The sequence below is a fragment of the Carcharhinus amblyrhynchos genome, chromosome 7 (assembly GCF_965287045.1).
Source record: "Carcharhinus amblyrhynchos chromosome 7, sCarAmb.v2.hapA, whole genome shotgun sequence".
Lineage (NCBI taxonomy): Eukaryota > Metazoa > Chordata > Chondrichthyes > Carcharhiniformes > Carcharhinidae > Carcharhinus > Carcharhinus amblyrhynchos.
This window is the reverse complement of record NC_137330.1, coordinates 109994689-110009888: the sequence shown is the minus strand read 5'-3', so window position 1 is coordinate 110009888 and position 15200 is coordinate 109994689. Positions and strand designations below refer to the sequence as shown.

The 15200-nt window shown below is 44.1% G+C and overlaps 1 protein-coding gene across 3 annotated transcripts in view; it reads left to right on the top strand.

The window, feature by feature from the left end:
* LOC145345201 (uncharacterized) overlaps nucleotides 1-15200 on the top strand; it is a 559547-nt gene that overhangs the window by 91121 nt on the left and 453226 nt on the right. For all 3 annotated transcript variants that reach the window (XR_013887040.1, XR_013887039.1, XM_080192941.1), the window contains one exon: nucleotides 1517-1545. Coding sequence is in view for 1 of the 3 variants with exons in the window: in XM_080192941.1 (XP_080049067.1) it covers nucleotides 1517-1545 (29 nt within the window). In the remaining 2 variants the exon portion in view is untranslated. The remainder of the gene's footprint in view (nucleotides 1-1516; nucleotides 1546-15200) is intronic.

The following is a 15200-nucleotide window of genomic DNA, read 5'->3' as shown; positions in this document are numbered from 1 at the left end:
AATGGTTCATGTCTCTGGCATCGCTTTCATTGACTGGAGGGCAACTTACAGCTGACAGAACAAGTTGAGTCTATTGGCTGCATGTTGCTTGTATTGGGCTGCAGCTGGTAACTGCCATACCATTGAAATTCTAAACTCAGATCATCAATCAGCCTTACGGAGAGAGATTGGGCAGACTGGGCCTGTATTTGCTTGAGTTTCAAAGGACGAGAGGTGATTTCATTGAAACCTACCAAATACTTTAAGTAATGGACAGGGAGTAGACGTAGGTGAGATGTTTCCCCGGGTGGAGAGTCTAGAACCCAAGGGGCATAATTTTAAAATAAGGGGGAAGCCACTTAGACTGAGATTAGGAGAAATTATTTTACTCAGAGGGTAGCGAATTTGCTACCCCAGTGCATTGTGGAAGCTCAGTCATTGAGTATATCTCAAGTAGAAATTGATAGATTTCCCCTAATTTCTGATTGAGAGTAATGTAAACGGTTATGGGGATAGTACGGGTCAAAGGCATTGAAATGCCCCATCAACCATGAACCCATTGAATAGCGGAGCAGGCTCGATGGGCTGTTCTTGTTCATAAAATCATAGAACCCAGTAATGCAGAAGGAGGCAATTTGTCCCATGGAGCCTGCACTGACAACAATCCCCCACATCCTGACTTCATAACCCCACATTTACCCTCCTAATTCCCCTGACACTACCGGGCAATTTACCATGGCCAATCAACCTAACCCACACATTTCTGGACTGTGGGAGGAAACCTGAGCACCTGGAGGAAACCCATGGAGATGCAGGAAGAATGTGTAAACACCACACAGACAGTGACCTGAGGCCAGAATTGAACCCCGGTCCCTGGCGCTGGGAGGCAGCAGTGCTAACCATTGTGCCGCTGTGCCACCCTGACACTGTGTTCCTGTTTAAGTTTGAAACCCAGCCAGTCTAATTGTTTGGCATTTGTTATTTTGCACTTTCACCCCGTGTCTGCGTGGATTTCCTCCGGGTGCTCCAGTTTCCTCCCACGGTCCAAAGATGTGCGGGTTAGGTTGACTGGCCATGCTAAATTGACCCTGGTGTCAGGGGATTAGCAGGGTAAATGTATGGGGTTGTGGTCAGTGAAGACCTGATGGGCCGAATGGCCTCCTTTTGTACTGTAGGATTCAATGATTCTGCAAAGGAGCACCGTTCCAGAAGTTCATGATTCCAAATAAACCTGTTGAACTTTAACCTGGTGTTGTGAGACTTTTTACTGTGCCTACCCCAGTCTAACACCGGCATCTCCGTATCATAAATAAAGCAATGATGTGGAGATGCCAGTGTTGGAGCTGCACCTGATGAAGGAGCAGTGCTCAGAAAGCTCGTGACTCCTAGTAAACCTGTTGGACTTTAACCTGTATTATGAGACTTCTTACTAAAAAAAAAGCAAGAGAGAAGATGACGCTTAATAGCGCCATGCTTTATCTAAAATCCTTACTGCAATGTGGTTTCTAATTTGTATTTTTACTCAATTCTTTTGCAGGATGGACAGTGTGGGAAGCAATTCTTGAGGTAGGCAATCTCATCTTACCTAATCCCCAGCGCCGGAGGTGGCGTTTAACCATTTGCCGAGTGTTATTCACTCAAAGTATTTAAACTGTGTAGCGATCAGGCAGCAAAACCTTCACATTCTGATAAACACCGGAAGCAAAGTAGAAATCAGTTTAATGGGATTGCGGAATGTTCTCCTCTTGTCGGATTCTTGTTTTAAGAAATTGTAAAATGTTGTCAGCTTTTCGTAAGAAATGGGGGAGTGGGGAGGGTGGGCGGATGGGAATGGGTGATTATTGTGTGTGAGCAAGGAGCCCAGTGTATGCATTGGGGTCTCTGCCCAGGTTATGGTTGCAGAGGGAGAAAACCTAGGAAAATTTCCCAACTTTCTTCATGGTTCTGCGGTGGATTATATTTACCTCGTTTGAGGTCTCCACTGGTATTGTAGTGAAGTTGAGTTTGTGAAGTGTGGCCCCTTTAAAAACTGATTTTGTGTTCAATGCTTGGATATTTAAGTTGCAGATGCCTCCAGGGTACACAGATTGCAACATTGGTAACAAGGAGCAAGCATCAGGGTTGCCTTCGTAACAGGCTTTGCAGGCTTTTGAACTTTGACAGCCTATCAGCTTAATGAAGACACTTGGCTATCGAATTTGAATTTGCTGTTGTTTACAACATCAGACCAATCCTGGTACAGGAAAATTGATAGGTCATCAGAATTATAACGAGGCACTCAACTGCCTGCCTGGAGTTCAACTGAAAGGGCTGCCACCTCTCAACACCTAGAGCAGAAAGAGCAGCTCCCTGCCAGCTAAAAAATCTCTCTTAAGAGAACGATCTATCTATCAAACAAAATGGTACCAAATCAGACAGAGCTTACAGACAGTAGAATCTTTCCAAAGCCACAAAACCTGTTTGTACATCTTTTGAGAGTTACTAAATTATTATTTTGGTAATGAATGGTCCTTGTATTTGTCAGAACCTTATTTTAATCGACATATTACTTGTTTAGTTAAAGTTCCCGGTTGGTTAAATAAATAACTCGTTAATTATTCACTTAGAGTGAGTGTGTTAATGAACCTCTAAACGTTAATGAAGAACAGTTCACACCTTCCCAAATACTTGTAACAGATTATGAAGTGAGGTAATTCTTTCTGGGGGATTTGGAGTGGCTTCTCAAAAGGGGATTAACCTCTCGTCCTAACAGTATGCTGCAGCCATAATGTCATAACGTGTTTCTCACTGTCTGCATTCCTTATAAGTCTTTCCGAATGATGTCCCAGAGAGATTGCGATGTTATGAATGATTTTTAAAGGCAGATGTGGCAGGTTTTTTTGTGGTGTTGCTGCGCCTGCCACACAGTCTGTTTTAACCCTTATACAGTGGACAAAGAATTGCGAGTAGACTTGTTAGTACGATAATATTGATTCACACACACAATTATTAATCACCCACCCAATCAATACTAAGTTATTTAACAGAATACTAAAGTTCAAATCCAATATTAGATCTTGACTAAACTTTAGTGAGACTGGCAAGTAGCCAGGTAGATATTGGCCTTCATCCGCATATTGGTCTCTGTAGTCCTCAGCCCTTTGGTCTGGTCAGACACTCTGGCTCTGGTCTTCCTTCCTTATTTGGTGTGGTGGCTCTCCTCGTGCTGCTCATTGCTGGCAATGGTCATCTTTGTTGTGGTTCATTCGTTTGGGAGAGAGATTCTTCTGTTGTACAGCACCCTTTATCCTCGTTGGTATTGCACCCTTTTTGGCCATTGTCAATCGATCAGGGCTTGATCACCCTGATCGGTAAAATCCAATCAGGTGCTGTCACACTGATCTCTGGGTGTGTACCCAGCGGCCATGCCTGTAGGTGCTGGAGGCACGTAGGTGGCTCATTTGTACATAGTGGACAGAAGGATCCCTTTCATAACAATGAGAAGAAGGGAGCAATTTTGGTAATATTGCTTGCAGAAGAATGTTGAACAAGAGAATACTTCCTCAGCAAAATGCCGTTTTTTTATTATTCATTAAATGGATGCTGATTCGCTGGCCAGGCCTGTATATATTGCACACCCCTAGTTGCCGCTGATGAGGTGAGGGTATTCCCCCATTCTGATCCGCAGCAGTTCACGTGGTGTAAGTACACCCACAGCACTGTTAGGATTTGTAACATCAGTTTCAAATGTTTCTTTTGAAACATGACTTTCTCAGGTCCTAGGCTGCAGGTTATAGCCACAAATGTCAGACCTGGAGGTGAGGGTGTCACCCTAAGATCCAAGCTGCCACTTCTATTTCAGGGTTGGGAAATATAGCACAGAGAGAAACAACTGATTTCTCACTGTGTACACCAGTGTTGGGAGAGGGACAAGTTTGGGCTGAAAACTTGCAGATGTAGATGGTATAATATCTGGCCCTGGTAATCTGCAGGCTTACTGGTGAAGATGATGACATCTGCCGGTTCATCAATACAGGTGGCACCAGGGACCCAGGTTCAATTTCCAGCTTGGGTCACTGTTTGCACATTCTCCCTGTATCTGCGTGGATTTCCTCCCACACTCCAAAGATGTGGAGGTTATGTTGATTGGCTATGCTAAATTGCCTCTTGGCGTCAGGGGGACGAGCAGGGTAAATGTATGAGGTTAGGGCCTGGGTGGGATTGTTGTCAGTGCAGACTCAATGGTCCGATTAGCCTCCTTCTTCACTGTAGGATTCTATGATTCTTGTTCAGAGCTGGGATTCTCCCGGTGACGCAATAAGTGAATGGTGCTTTGGCTGGAACGCCAAATTCTCGCACCGGAGCAGGGAGGGATGAGATCGGAGAATCCTGCCTTTGCTTTTAACTTGTACCTGTCAGAAACCAGTCAGAATATTATTAAGGGGATGATTTCACAATGAATAAACATAAAGATAGGCATCCCAATATGTCAAGCTGTTGTCAAACATTACAATGCATGTGAGGGGACAGCATTATGCTAGCTAAATCAATAGGTGATTTGGAAGAATGTTAATCAGTGAAATAGGGCTACATTTTTGTCTAGTCTATGGTGACCAAATGCTGTTGTATGCAAGGTTGAGTGGGTTCGAGGGTAAAGGTTCAGTGGCCTTTTCTTAACCTTTAGTCTTTTGTATTTGGATGTAGAATTCTCTTGATTATTCTTATGTTTTCGAGCTCCAGAGATACAAAATAATTTCCTTATTATTTTTACTTGTTTTTATCAAGGGTAAAGTTATATGCAATGTCTGTTCTTAGTATATGGGAATTTGCAAAAGAAGAAGTGTTTTCCTGAGATGACACTCATATTGAGCTTATTCATAAGAAGGTGGTGAAATGCGTTGGAATTCAGATTTGAAGAGAAAATGTGCAAACAACACCCTTAAGTTGGTGCAACATTTTTTCTGTGAATGTCGCAATCATTAACGTGAAGGAAAGACGGTGGTCCTGTTTTGGCCACATTCTGACCGTTTTTTGATTTGATTTACTATTGTCATATGTATTAGTATACAGTGAAAAGTATTGTTTCTTGCAGGCTATAGGCAAAGCATACCATACATAGAGTACAAGGGGGAGAAGGAAAGAAGAGGGTGCAGAATGTGATGTTACGGTTATAGGTAAGGTGAAGAGGAAGATCAACTTAAGATGGGATAGGACTATTAAAAAGTCTGATGGCAGCAGGGAAGAAGCCGTTCTTGAGTTGGTTGGTACGTGACCTGAGACTTTTGTATCGTTTTCCCAACGGGTGAAGATGGAAGAGTGCATGTCCGGAGTGTGTGGGATTTTTGATTTTGCTGGCTTCTTTTCCCAGGCAGCGGGAAGTGTAGACAGAGTCAGTGGATGGGAGGCTGGTTTGCATGATGGACTGGGCTACATTCACAACTGATTGTAGTTTCTTGCGGTCTTGGTCAGAGCAGCAGTTGTACCAAGCTGTGATAGAGCTTTCTATGGTGCATTTGTAAAAATTGGTGAGAGTTGTAATGGACGTGCTAAATTTCCTTAGCTTTCTGAGACAGTAGAGGTGTCGGTGGCGTTGTTTGTGTATAGCCCATTTACAGCTGCCAACACATAGGAAACAATTTTGACTTGCTCCTGTCCTTTTAAGATGCTCTGAAGCAAGTCTGTTGTTCTGTGTGGTTTATGGCTACAAAGACTGATGGGGTAAATAGAAATACCTGCACATTGTCTTCAGGATCCTTATGTTGATGATAATCATGCGTGAAATAAAAGCACAAAGCTTCTGGCCGTAACGTGGCAAATATTATAATCCAAGAGTCATAGCCCCCTCTAGGGTTTAACATGATGAGGCTCTCAGTTCAATATTTTGACAAATCTGTTTTGTATAAATGTGTTTATTTTTGAATTTTGCTTTTTTAAAAGTGATATAAGCCCCAATATAGAAGAAATGGGATCGTCGGTTTTGAAAACAACATTTTTGAAATAGCTTCCAATTTTATATGGTGCCTTTCACAAACTTAGGATATCCCAAAGTTCTTGATTGGCAATGAAGTAAGGTGAAGTGTGGTCATGTTGTAGTGTAGGAGCTGATGGCCTAGTGGTATTATCGCTCCGCTATTAATGCAGAAACTCAGCTAATGTCCTGGGGACATGGGTTCAAATCCCACCATTGTCGATTGTTGTAAAATCCCAACCGGTTCGTTAATGCCCTTTAGGGAAGGAAATTTGCCGTCCTTACCTGATCTGGCCTACATGTGACCCTGGAGTCAATTCGGTTGACTCTCATTTGCCCTCCAAGGACTATTAGGGATGGGCAACAAATGCCAGCGATGCCCCATGTCCCACCAACGAATAAAACAAAATACGGTATCCAATTTGCACACAGCCAGATCTCGCAAACAGCAACATGATGGTGAGTAGGTCATCATCACCAATGATGCCAGTTGAGGGATAAATCAATGATAATAGAATGGGATCTTCAATGTCCACTTGAGCGAGAAGGCATTGATTGTTCAGATCCCACTCAAAAGATGGCAGGTGCAGCACTAATTCTGCACTGAAAGTGTCAGTTTGTGTATTCGAGCTTATGGAGCTTTATTTGAATCAGCTACTAAATTGGGACTCAGTGGACAAGTGCTAAACTGACAAATAATGATAGAGATCAGTGAAATGTGTATCACTGTCAAGCAAAGAACTGAATTACAAGGTGTTAGTGGAAAAATTGCAAAATCCAAAATTGCAAAAGCTAGAAATACTTATGAAAGCAGTGAAAATATCTGTGAATACCACCAGTGTGATGAGTAACTCTTTTATCTCTGGTCTGCGCTGAGTCGGTGGATTTAGGGTTATGGTAGCAAAGCTGCAACTGGCTTCACAGCTGCTGAGCAGAGAGATGGACATGGATTGCAGATTCTGCTACATATTAATCATCAGAGCATTTGGCCAAGTGGAGAGTAGGTTAAGAGGAGATTTGATGGAGGTGTTCAAGGAGACTGGCCAGCGCAGATAGGAAAAAAACCATTGCCGATTGTAACAGGATCAAGAATGAGAGGGCCACAAATTTAAAGTGGTTTGCAAATGAAGCAAATGTGATGTTAGAGAAACCAGTTTCACACAGCGAGTGGTTGGGGCCTGGAATGCTGTGCTTGGAAGTGTGGTGGAGGGAAGTTCAATTGAGGCATTCAAGAGACTGTTAGATGATTATTTGAATGGAAACAATGTGCAGGTGTACTGGGAAAAGGCAGGGGAATGGCACTAAGTCACGATGCTCACTTTGAGAGCTGGTACAGACCTGATGGGCCAAATGGCTTCCTTTACCCCATAAAGATTCTGTGAAGTAATCAGCTTCTAACATCATGCTCATGCATGAGCTTCCTTTCTTAATTCTTTCTTGGGATGAGGGCCAAGCATTTTTATTGCCAATCCTTAATTACCCTCAAGAAGTCAGAAGTGTTGTGGATAGTCTGGAGGGATATCAGAAGTTGCAGCGTGACATTGATAGGATGCAAGACTGGGCGGAGAAGTGGCAGATGGACTTCAACCCAGATAAATGTGTGGTGGTACATTTTGGCAGGTGAAATGGGATAAGGAATACAATATTAAGGGTAAGACTCTTAACAGTATGGAAGATCAGAAGGATCTTGGGGTCCTGGTTCATAGGACTCTCAAATCGGCTTCACAGGTAGAGGATGTGGTTAAGAAGGTGTATGGTGTACTAGCCTTCATCAATTGAGGAATTGAGTTTAGGAGTCAGGAGATAATGCTGCAACTGTATAAGACCCTGGTCAGACCCCACTTGGAGTACTGTGCTCAGTTCTGGTCGCCTCATTACAGGAAGGATGTGGAAGCCATTGAAAGGATGCAGAGGAGATTTACAAGGATGTTGCCTGGATTGGGTGGCATGCCTTATGAGGATAGGTTGAGAGAGCTCGGTCTTTTCTCCTTGGAGAGACGAAGGATGAAAGGTGACCTGATAGAGGTGTATAAGATGTTGAGAGGTATTGATTGGGTGGATTTTCACAGGCTTTTTCCCAGGGCTGAAATGGCTGCCACAAGAGGACACAGGTTTAAGTTGCTGGGGAGTAGGTACAGAGGAGATGTCAGGGGTAAGTTTTTCACTGAGGGTGGTGGGTGTGTGGAATTGGCTGCCATCGGTGGTGATAGAGGCAAATTCAATAGGGTCTTTAAAGAGACTTCTGGATGAGTACATGGGACTTAATGGAGTCGAGGATTATAGGTAAGCATAGTAGGTAGAGATATGATCAGCGCAACTTGTGGGCCAAAGGGCCTGTTTGTGCTGTAGTTTTTCTATGTTCTATGATGGTGAGCCACCTTTTTGAACTGCTGCAGTCCATGTGGTGTAGGGACACACACAGTGCTGTAAGGGAGGGAGTTCCAGGACTTTGACCCAGTGACGGTGAAGGAACGGCAATATATTTCCAAATCAGGGTACTAAGTAGCTTGGAGGAGAACTTGCAGCTGGTGGCAGTTCCATGTATCTGCAGCGCTTGCCCTTCTAGGTGGAAGTGGTTATGAGTTTGGAAGGTGCTGTCAAAGGAGTCTTGGTGAGTTACTGCAGTGCATTTTGTAGCTGATCCATACTGCTGCTACTTTGTGTTGGTAATGAGGGATTGGATGTTGGAGATGGTGGATGCGGTGCCAATCAAGCAGGCTGCTTTCTGCTGGATGGTGTTGAGTTTCTTGAGCGTTGTTGGAGCTGCACTCGTCCAGGCAATCTAGGTATTCCATCACACTCCTGGCTTTTGACTTGTAGATGGTGGACAGGCTTTGGGAAGTCTGGGGAGGTGAGTTGCCCACTGCAAGATTCCCACCCTCTGATCTGCTCTTGTAGCCCAGTATTTATGTGGCTGGTGCCTTTAAGGATCTGTTGAATGGTAACCCAGGATGTTGATAATAGGGGATTCGGTGATGGTAACACAATTGAATTTCAAGGGGAGATTCTCCTTTATTGGAGATGGTTGTTGCCTGATACTTGTGTGGCATGAATATTACTTTTTGCCCCTTCCATCTCTTTGCTGATGACGGGGCAGTAATTGGCTGGATTGGATTTGGACAGGATTTACCTGGGCAATTTTCCACATTGCTGGGTAGTTTTCAGTTTGTGTGGCTGTGTCAAAACAGCTTGGCTAAGAGTCGACATTCTACCGGAACGTTGTAAAGGCCCAAAGCCTTTAAATCATAGAATCCCTACAGTGCAGAAAAAGGCCATTTGACCCATTGTGTCTGCACTGACCACAGTCCCACCTAGCCCCCATCCCCATAACCCTATCTATTAATCCTACTAACCTCCTGACAGTAACGGGCAAGTTAGCATAGGCAAACAATCTAATCCACACATCTTTGGAGTGTTGGATGAAACCGGAGCACTCGGAGGAAACCCACTGAGACATGGGAAGAATGTGCAGACTCTGCACAGACAGTGACCCAAGCCAGGAATCGAAACGGGTCGCTGGCGCTGTGAAGCAGCAGTGCGAATCACTGTGCTGCCCCTTTGCAGTATCCAGTGCTTTCAGCCGTTCTTTGATATCACATGGAGTGAATCAAATTGGCTGAATTCTGAATAATCTGTGATGCTGAGGACCATGATGTGGAGATGCCGGCGTTGGACTGGGGTAAACACAGTAAGAAGTCTGACAACATCAGGTTTAAGTCCAACCGATTTATTTGATAGTAAACTCGCAAGCTTGCGAGTTTACTATCAAATAAATCGGTTGGACTTAAACCTGGTGTTGTCAGACTTCTTACTATGCTGGGGACCTGCAGAGGAGGCAGAGATGGAGCATCCACTTGGCACTTCTGGCTGAAGATTGTTGCGAATGCTTCAGCCTTATCTCTTGCGCTGATGCACTGGGCTCCTCCAGCATTGAGGGTGGGGATATTTGTGGAGCCTCCCCAGCACCATTCACGGCCAGATGTGGCAGGACTGCAGAGCTTGGATCTGATCTGTTAGTTGTGGGAACGCTCAGCTCTGTCTGTTGCAAGCTACTTTCACTGTTTGGCACACATGTGGTCCTGTATTGTAGTTTCACCAGGCTGTCACTTCATTTTTTAAACATGCCTGGCACTGCTCCTGACCTAAGCCCTCCTGCACTCTCCATTGAATCCAACTGAAATCTTCCAACTTCTTGTTTGAAAAGAAAATCAACTTTAAAAGCGATTAAAGCCTCACCCACAGCAAAACTGCAAAACACAATGGACTCTGGCTTTGGGTGCCTTTGTTTGGTGAAAAAGATGTTTGATGTTGCCTCAAATACCAGACTGATAATCTTACGAATCAAACAGGACCTGATGTTGCATGAAGTGAGCCAAAGTGTGTGGCACAGTGAGGTGCTACACATTGCAATGTTGCACACTGCACAGTGATGCCGTAGTTAAGAAAGCTCACCAGCACCTCTGCTTTCTCAGGAGGCTAAGGAAATTTGGCATGTCCGCTGCGACTCTCACCGATTTTTACAGATGCACCATAGAAAGCGTCCTTTCCGAATGTATCACAGTTTGGTATGGCCCCTGCTTTGACAAAGACTGCAAAAAAAGGGTTGTGAACGGAGCGCAGTCCATCACACAAACCAGCCTGCCATCCATTGACTCTGTCTACACTTCCCGCTGCCTCAGAAAAGCAGCCAGCATAATTAAGGACCCCACGCACCCTGGTCATTTTCTCTTCCACCTTCTTCCATCAGGAAAAAGATACAAAAGTCTGAGAACATGTACCAACCGCTTCAAAAAAAAAGGCTTCTTCCCTGCTGCCATCAGACTTTTGAATGAACCTATCCTATATTAAGTTGATCTTTCTCTACACCCTCGCTATGACTGTAACACAACATTCTGCACCCTTTCCTTTCCTTCTCCCCTTTGTACTCTATGAACAGCAAGAAACAATACTTTTCACTGTATCCCAATACATGTGACAATAATAAATCCAATCAAAGCGAAACTTTAGACTGGAAATTAAGATATTTAACAAGGAAATAGGTTTTAAAAATAGATATAAGAACATAAGAACATAAGAAATAGGAGCAGGAGGAGGCCATCTAGCCCCTCGAGCCTGCCCTGCCATTCAATAAGATCATGGCTGATCTGTCATGGCTCAGTTCCACATTCCCGCCCTCTCCCCATAACCCTTAATCCCCTTGCCTATCAAAAACCCATCAACCCGCGTCTTAAAAATATTTAGCGAGGCAGCCTCCACCACTTCAACGGGCAGAGAATTCCAGAGATTCACCACCCTTTGAGTGAAGAAGTTGCTCCTCAACTCCGTTCTAAACCACCCTCCCTTTATCTTGAGGCTGTGCCCTCTAGTCCTACTGTCCTTTCTGAGCGGGAAGAGTCTCTCCACCTCTATCCTATCCATCCCATTCATCATCTTATACGTCTCAATGAGATCTCTCCTCATTCTTCTAAACTCTAACGAGTACAAGCCTAGTTTATTCAGCCTCTCCTCATAGTTCAACCCCCTCATCACTTCATAGCAAATCAAATTAAATTGACACAACTTAAAAACAAGGATTTGCTGTAAGTGGAACTTAATTGGCTTTGGACTTTTGGGAAAATCTAAGAAAAATACTAATCAGATGGAAATATTTTAATTCAGTTCAGGAATATTGTGGAGAAGTGCCTTGTATTTCTGTGGAAATCTAATAAAGTTGGTTAATAACTCATATTTGGGCTTTGAACCGATATGCAAATATGAGTATGAAAGGGACATATCTGCATATTTTGTTAGCTGCAAAAGTCTTCAATCAGAAATAGTAACTTTTTTATAGCCTCTGAAAAGGTCATTGTTAAAATACATTTTTAGATTTTCAGAAAAAGGATATATAAAAAATGAGTTTTCGACCATGCCATTTCCTGTCACGTTCCCCTTTGAGTTTGAGTTTCCCTGTGGGAAACACCTGGCTTGTGCTTGCCTCCTCTCTTTCACTGTCCCTCCCTACTGCCCTTATCCTCATGAGCAGAACTCAGATCAGTAACTAAGACAGCCCCGACTAATGGCTTAGTGGTATTGTCGCTGGACTATTAATCCAGAAGCTCATCTAATGTTCCGGGGAGCCGGGTTCAAATCCCACAGCAGATGGTGGAATTTGAATTCAACGAAAGAGAAAATCTGGAATTAAGAATCTACTGGTGATCATGTTGGAGAAACCCATCTGGTTCACTAATGCCCTTTAGGGAAAGAAATCTGCCGTCATTACCTGGTCTGGCCTACATGTGACTCCAGAGTCACAGCAATGTGGTTGACTCTCAACTTCCCTCCATGGGCAATAAGTGCTGGCCAGCTAGGGGTGCCCACGTTCCCATGCCTCGTGAAACTCTTGTAGAACTTGGGACCATGGCATTGCATTGCATCTCCCTCTTGAATACTTGGATCCACACTTTATTTATTGAATTTATCCATTGTTTACCCAACTAGAATAAAGAAGAAAATCTCAGCAGGTCTGACAGTATATGGGGGGAGAGAATCAAGCCAACGTTTCGAGCCTAGATGACCCCTTGTCAGAGCTCAGACTTTGGCAGGGACAAAGGGTCACCGAGACTCAACGTTGGCTCTATTCCACCCACCCCCCCGAACCCCCACCCCAGATGCTGTCAGACCTGCTGAGATTTTCCAGTATTTTCCGTTTCCGAATCCCTTCTCAGACAAGCCCCCTTTGACTCCGATTTCACTGGAAGTCTTGTTGCCTTGCCTACCTGTGTCTACCGCTCTCTTTGTTAAAATTTATCAAATTAGGTTTCCACCTCTTCCAAACAGCTTTAACCAAAGTCACGAGCAACATTCTCTGTATTATGATGAGTTAGTCTTATTCTCCTCAATCACTCTGCAGCCTTTGACCATGGACTCCATGGTGGCACAATGTAGCCTTAAAACAGATTTAGCATGCGGTGCCAAATGATTTGCAATCATTCTGGTCCTATGCTACAGTATAGAAGGAGGGCGTTTGGCCCATTGAATCTACACTGATTCTCCGACAGAGTGTCTCACCCAGCGCCCCCGCCCCCCCCATCTCCCCATTTAAGCTTTTGTCTAATAAAATGAAAAGTGTAAGAATAGATATCTCATGATCAAACTTGCCCTTTTGAAATGTGGAAGTCTTCAATATTGTGTTGTACTCATATACATCTGCAGCCCTCCTGTGGCACAGTGGTTAGCACTGCTGCCTCACAGCATCAGGAACTTGGGTTCGATTCCCAGTTTGGGTCACTGTCTGTGTGAAGTCTGCACGTTCTCCCCATGTCTGTGTGGGTTTCCTCTGTGTGCCCTAGTTTCCTCCCACGGAAACCTTTCTGCTGACTGGAGTGCCAGAAGACGAGCAGTCAGGAAGAGTGTGGAAAAAGCAGAAGACAAAAGTGGCATTTCCCTAAGACGTAGAAGAAACCATAATCTATATAAATAAAACTTTATTCTTGTTTGCTTATTTAAAAATCAACTTTACTGACTCGAACAAAATGGCCACCATAAGTCACCTGATGTCTGAAACTGCAGGGTGGACTCTTGAACACTTTGAGTATTTTAAATAGTCAGAGTTTAAAACAAGATCACATCTTCTTCAATTAACAGGTCTCTCTGAAGTACACTGTGCCATGGGCGGTTTCCTCTGGGTGCTCCAGTTTCCTCCCACAGTCCGAAAGAGGTGCTGGTTACGTGCATTGGCCGTGCTAAATTCTCCCTCCGAACAGGCGCCCAGAATGTGGCGAATCAGGGATTTTCACAGTAACATCAGTGCAGTGTTAATGTAAGCCGACTTGTGACACTAATAAATAAACTTAAACAAAATCTACTTCCCTTCGTTCTATCTTCATTCCCCTAAAGCTAGCTTTCCTAAAAGATCCTGTCCTGAGTTTTACTACAGTAACGTTTAAGTTAATTCCTTCAATACCCTAGGGTACAGATCAACTGAACAAAGGGATTTACTAGTGGTTACTCATTAATTCCCCTTAATTTAGCTCACACTCTGTCATGCTAAGCTCAAAATGGGCTAACAATTCGGTAACAACATCACTAATGCTTCCATGAAACCATTGTGTAATATTTCGATAACAACTTCAGCGTTTGGCAAGATCTTCCGTCTTTTCCAACTGTTTTTATGGTGACAGCTAATGCCCAGAGGTACAGTTCCTCTGATCAGTTACACCAACAGTAGATTTGGTGCAGGAATAGGAAGTGGGCAGCCCAGTCTTGGATGAGTTGAAGCTTTTGATAAGTTTATTTATTAATGTCACAAGTAGGTTTACGTTAACACTGCAATGAAGTGAAAACCCCTTAGTCGCCACACTCTGACGCCTATTCAGGTACACTGAGGGAGAATTTAGCATGGCCACGCACCTAACCAGCACATCTTTCGGACTGTGGGAGGAAACCCACACAGATACGGGGAGAATGTGCAAATTCCATACCCAGTGACCCAAGTCAGGAATCGAATCCGTGTCCCTGGCACTGTCTTGACGCAATCTATGCCAGGCATCGCGAGGCCAGAAAATCACCCCCAAAGTCTACAAACATCCTCCAGCAGCAGACTGTGCTGCTGCATGGTGCTATGGTCCTTGAAACATTAATTCTCTTGTCATAGATGCTGCCAGACCTGCTCATCCTTCCGGCATTTTCTGTTTGATTCAGATTTCCAGCATCCGCAGTATTTTGCTTTTAAACAATGTATGAAATAGTTTACAACTTTCAAAATGGCAGGGTGGCACGGTGGCACAGTGATTAGCATTGCTGCCTCACAGCGCCAGGGATCTGAGTTCGATTCCCAGCTTGGGTCACTGTCTGTGTGGAGTCTTGCACATTCTCCCCGTGTCTGTGTGGATTTCCTCTGTGTGCTCTAGTTTCCTCCCACGGTTCAAATAATATGTAGTTTAGGTGGATTGGCCATGCTAAATTGCCCCTTAATGTCAGAGAGGACTAGCTAGAGTAAATGCATGGGGTTATGTGAATAGGGCCTGTGTGGGATTGTGATCAGTACAGAATCAATGGGCCAAATGGCTTCCTCCTGCACTGTAGGAAATCTACGATCCTTGTTTCTCAATACTTCTAGTATTCATCTGTTGTACATGGAGACAAATTCCTATCCTGGGTAAGTCCCACGCCCAGACCAGTGAGTAACCTTTGAGTATAGGGCCTGTGGAGGAGGAACTTCTTCACTCAAAGGGTGGTGAATCTCTGGAATTCTCTGCCCGTTGAAGTGGTGGAGGCTACCTCGCTAAACATATTT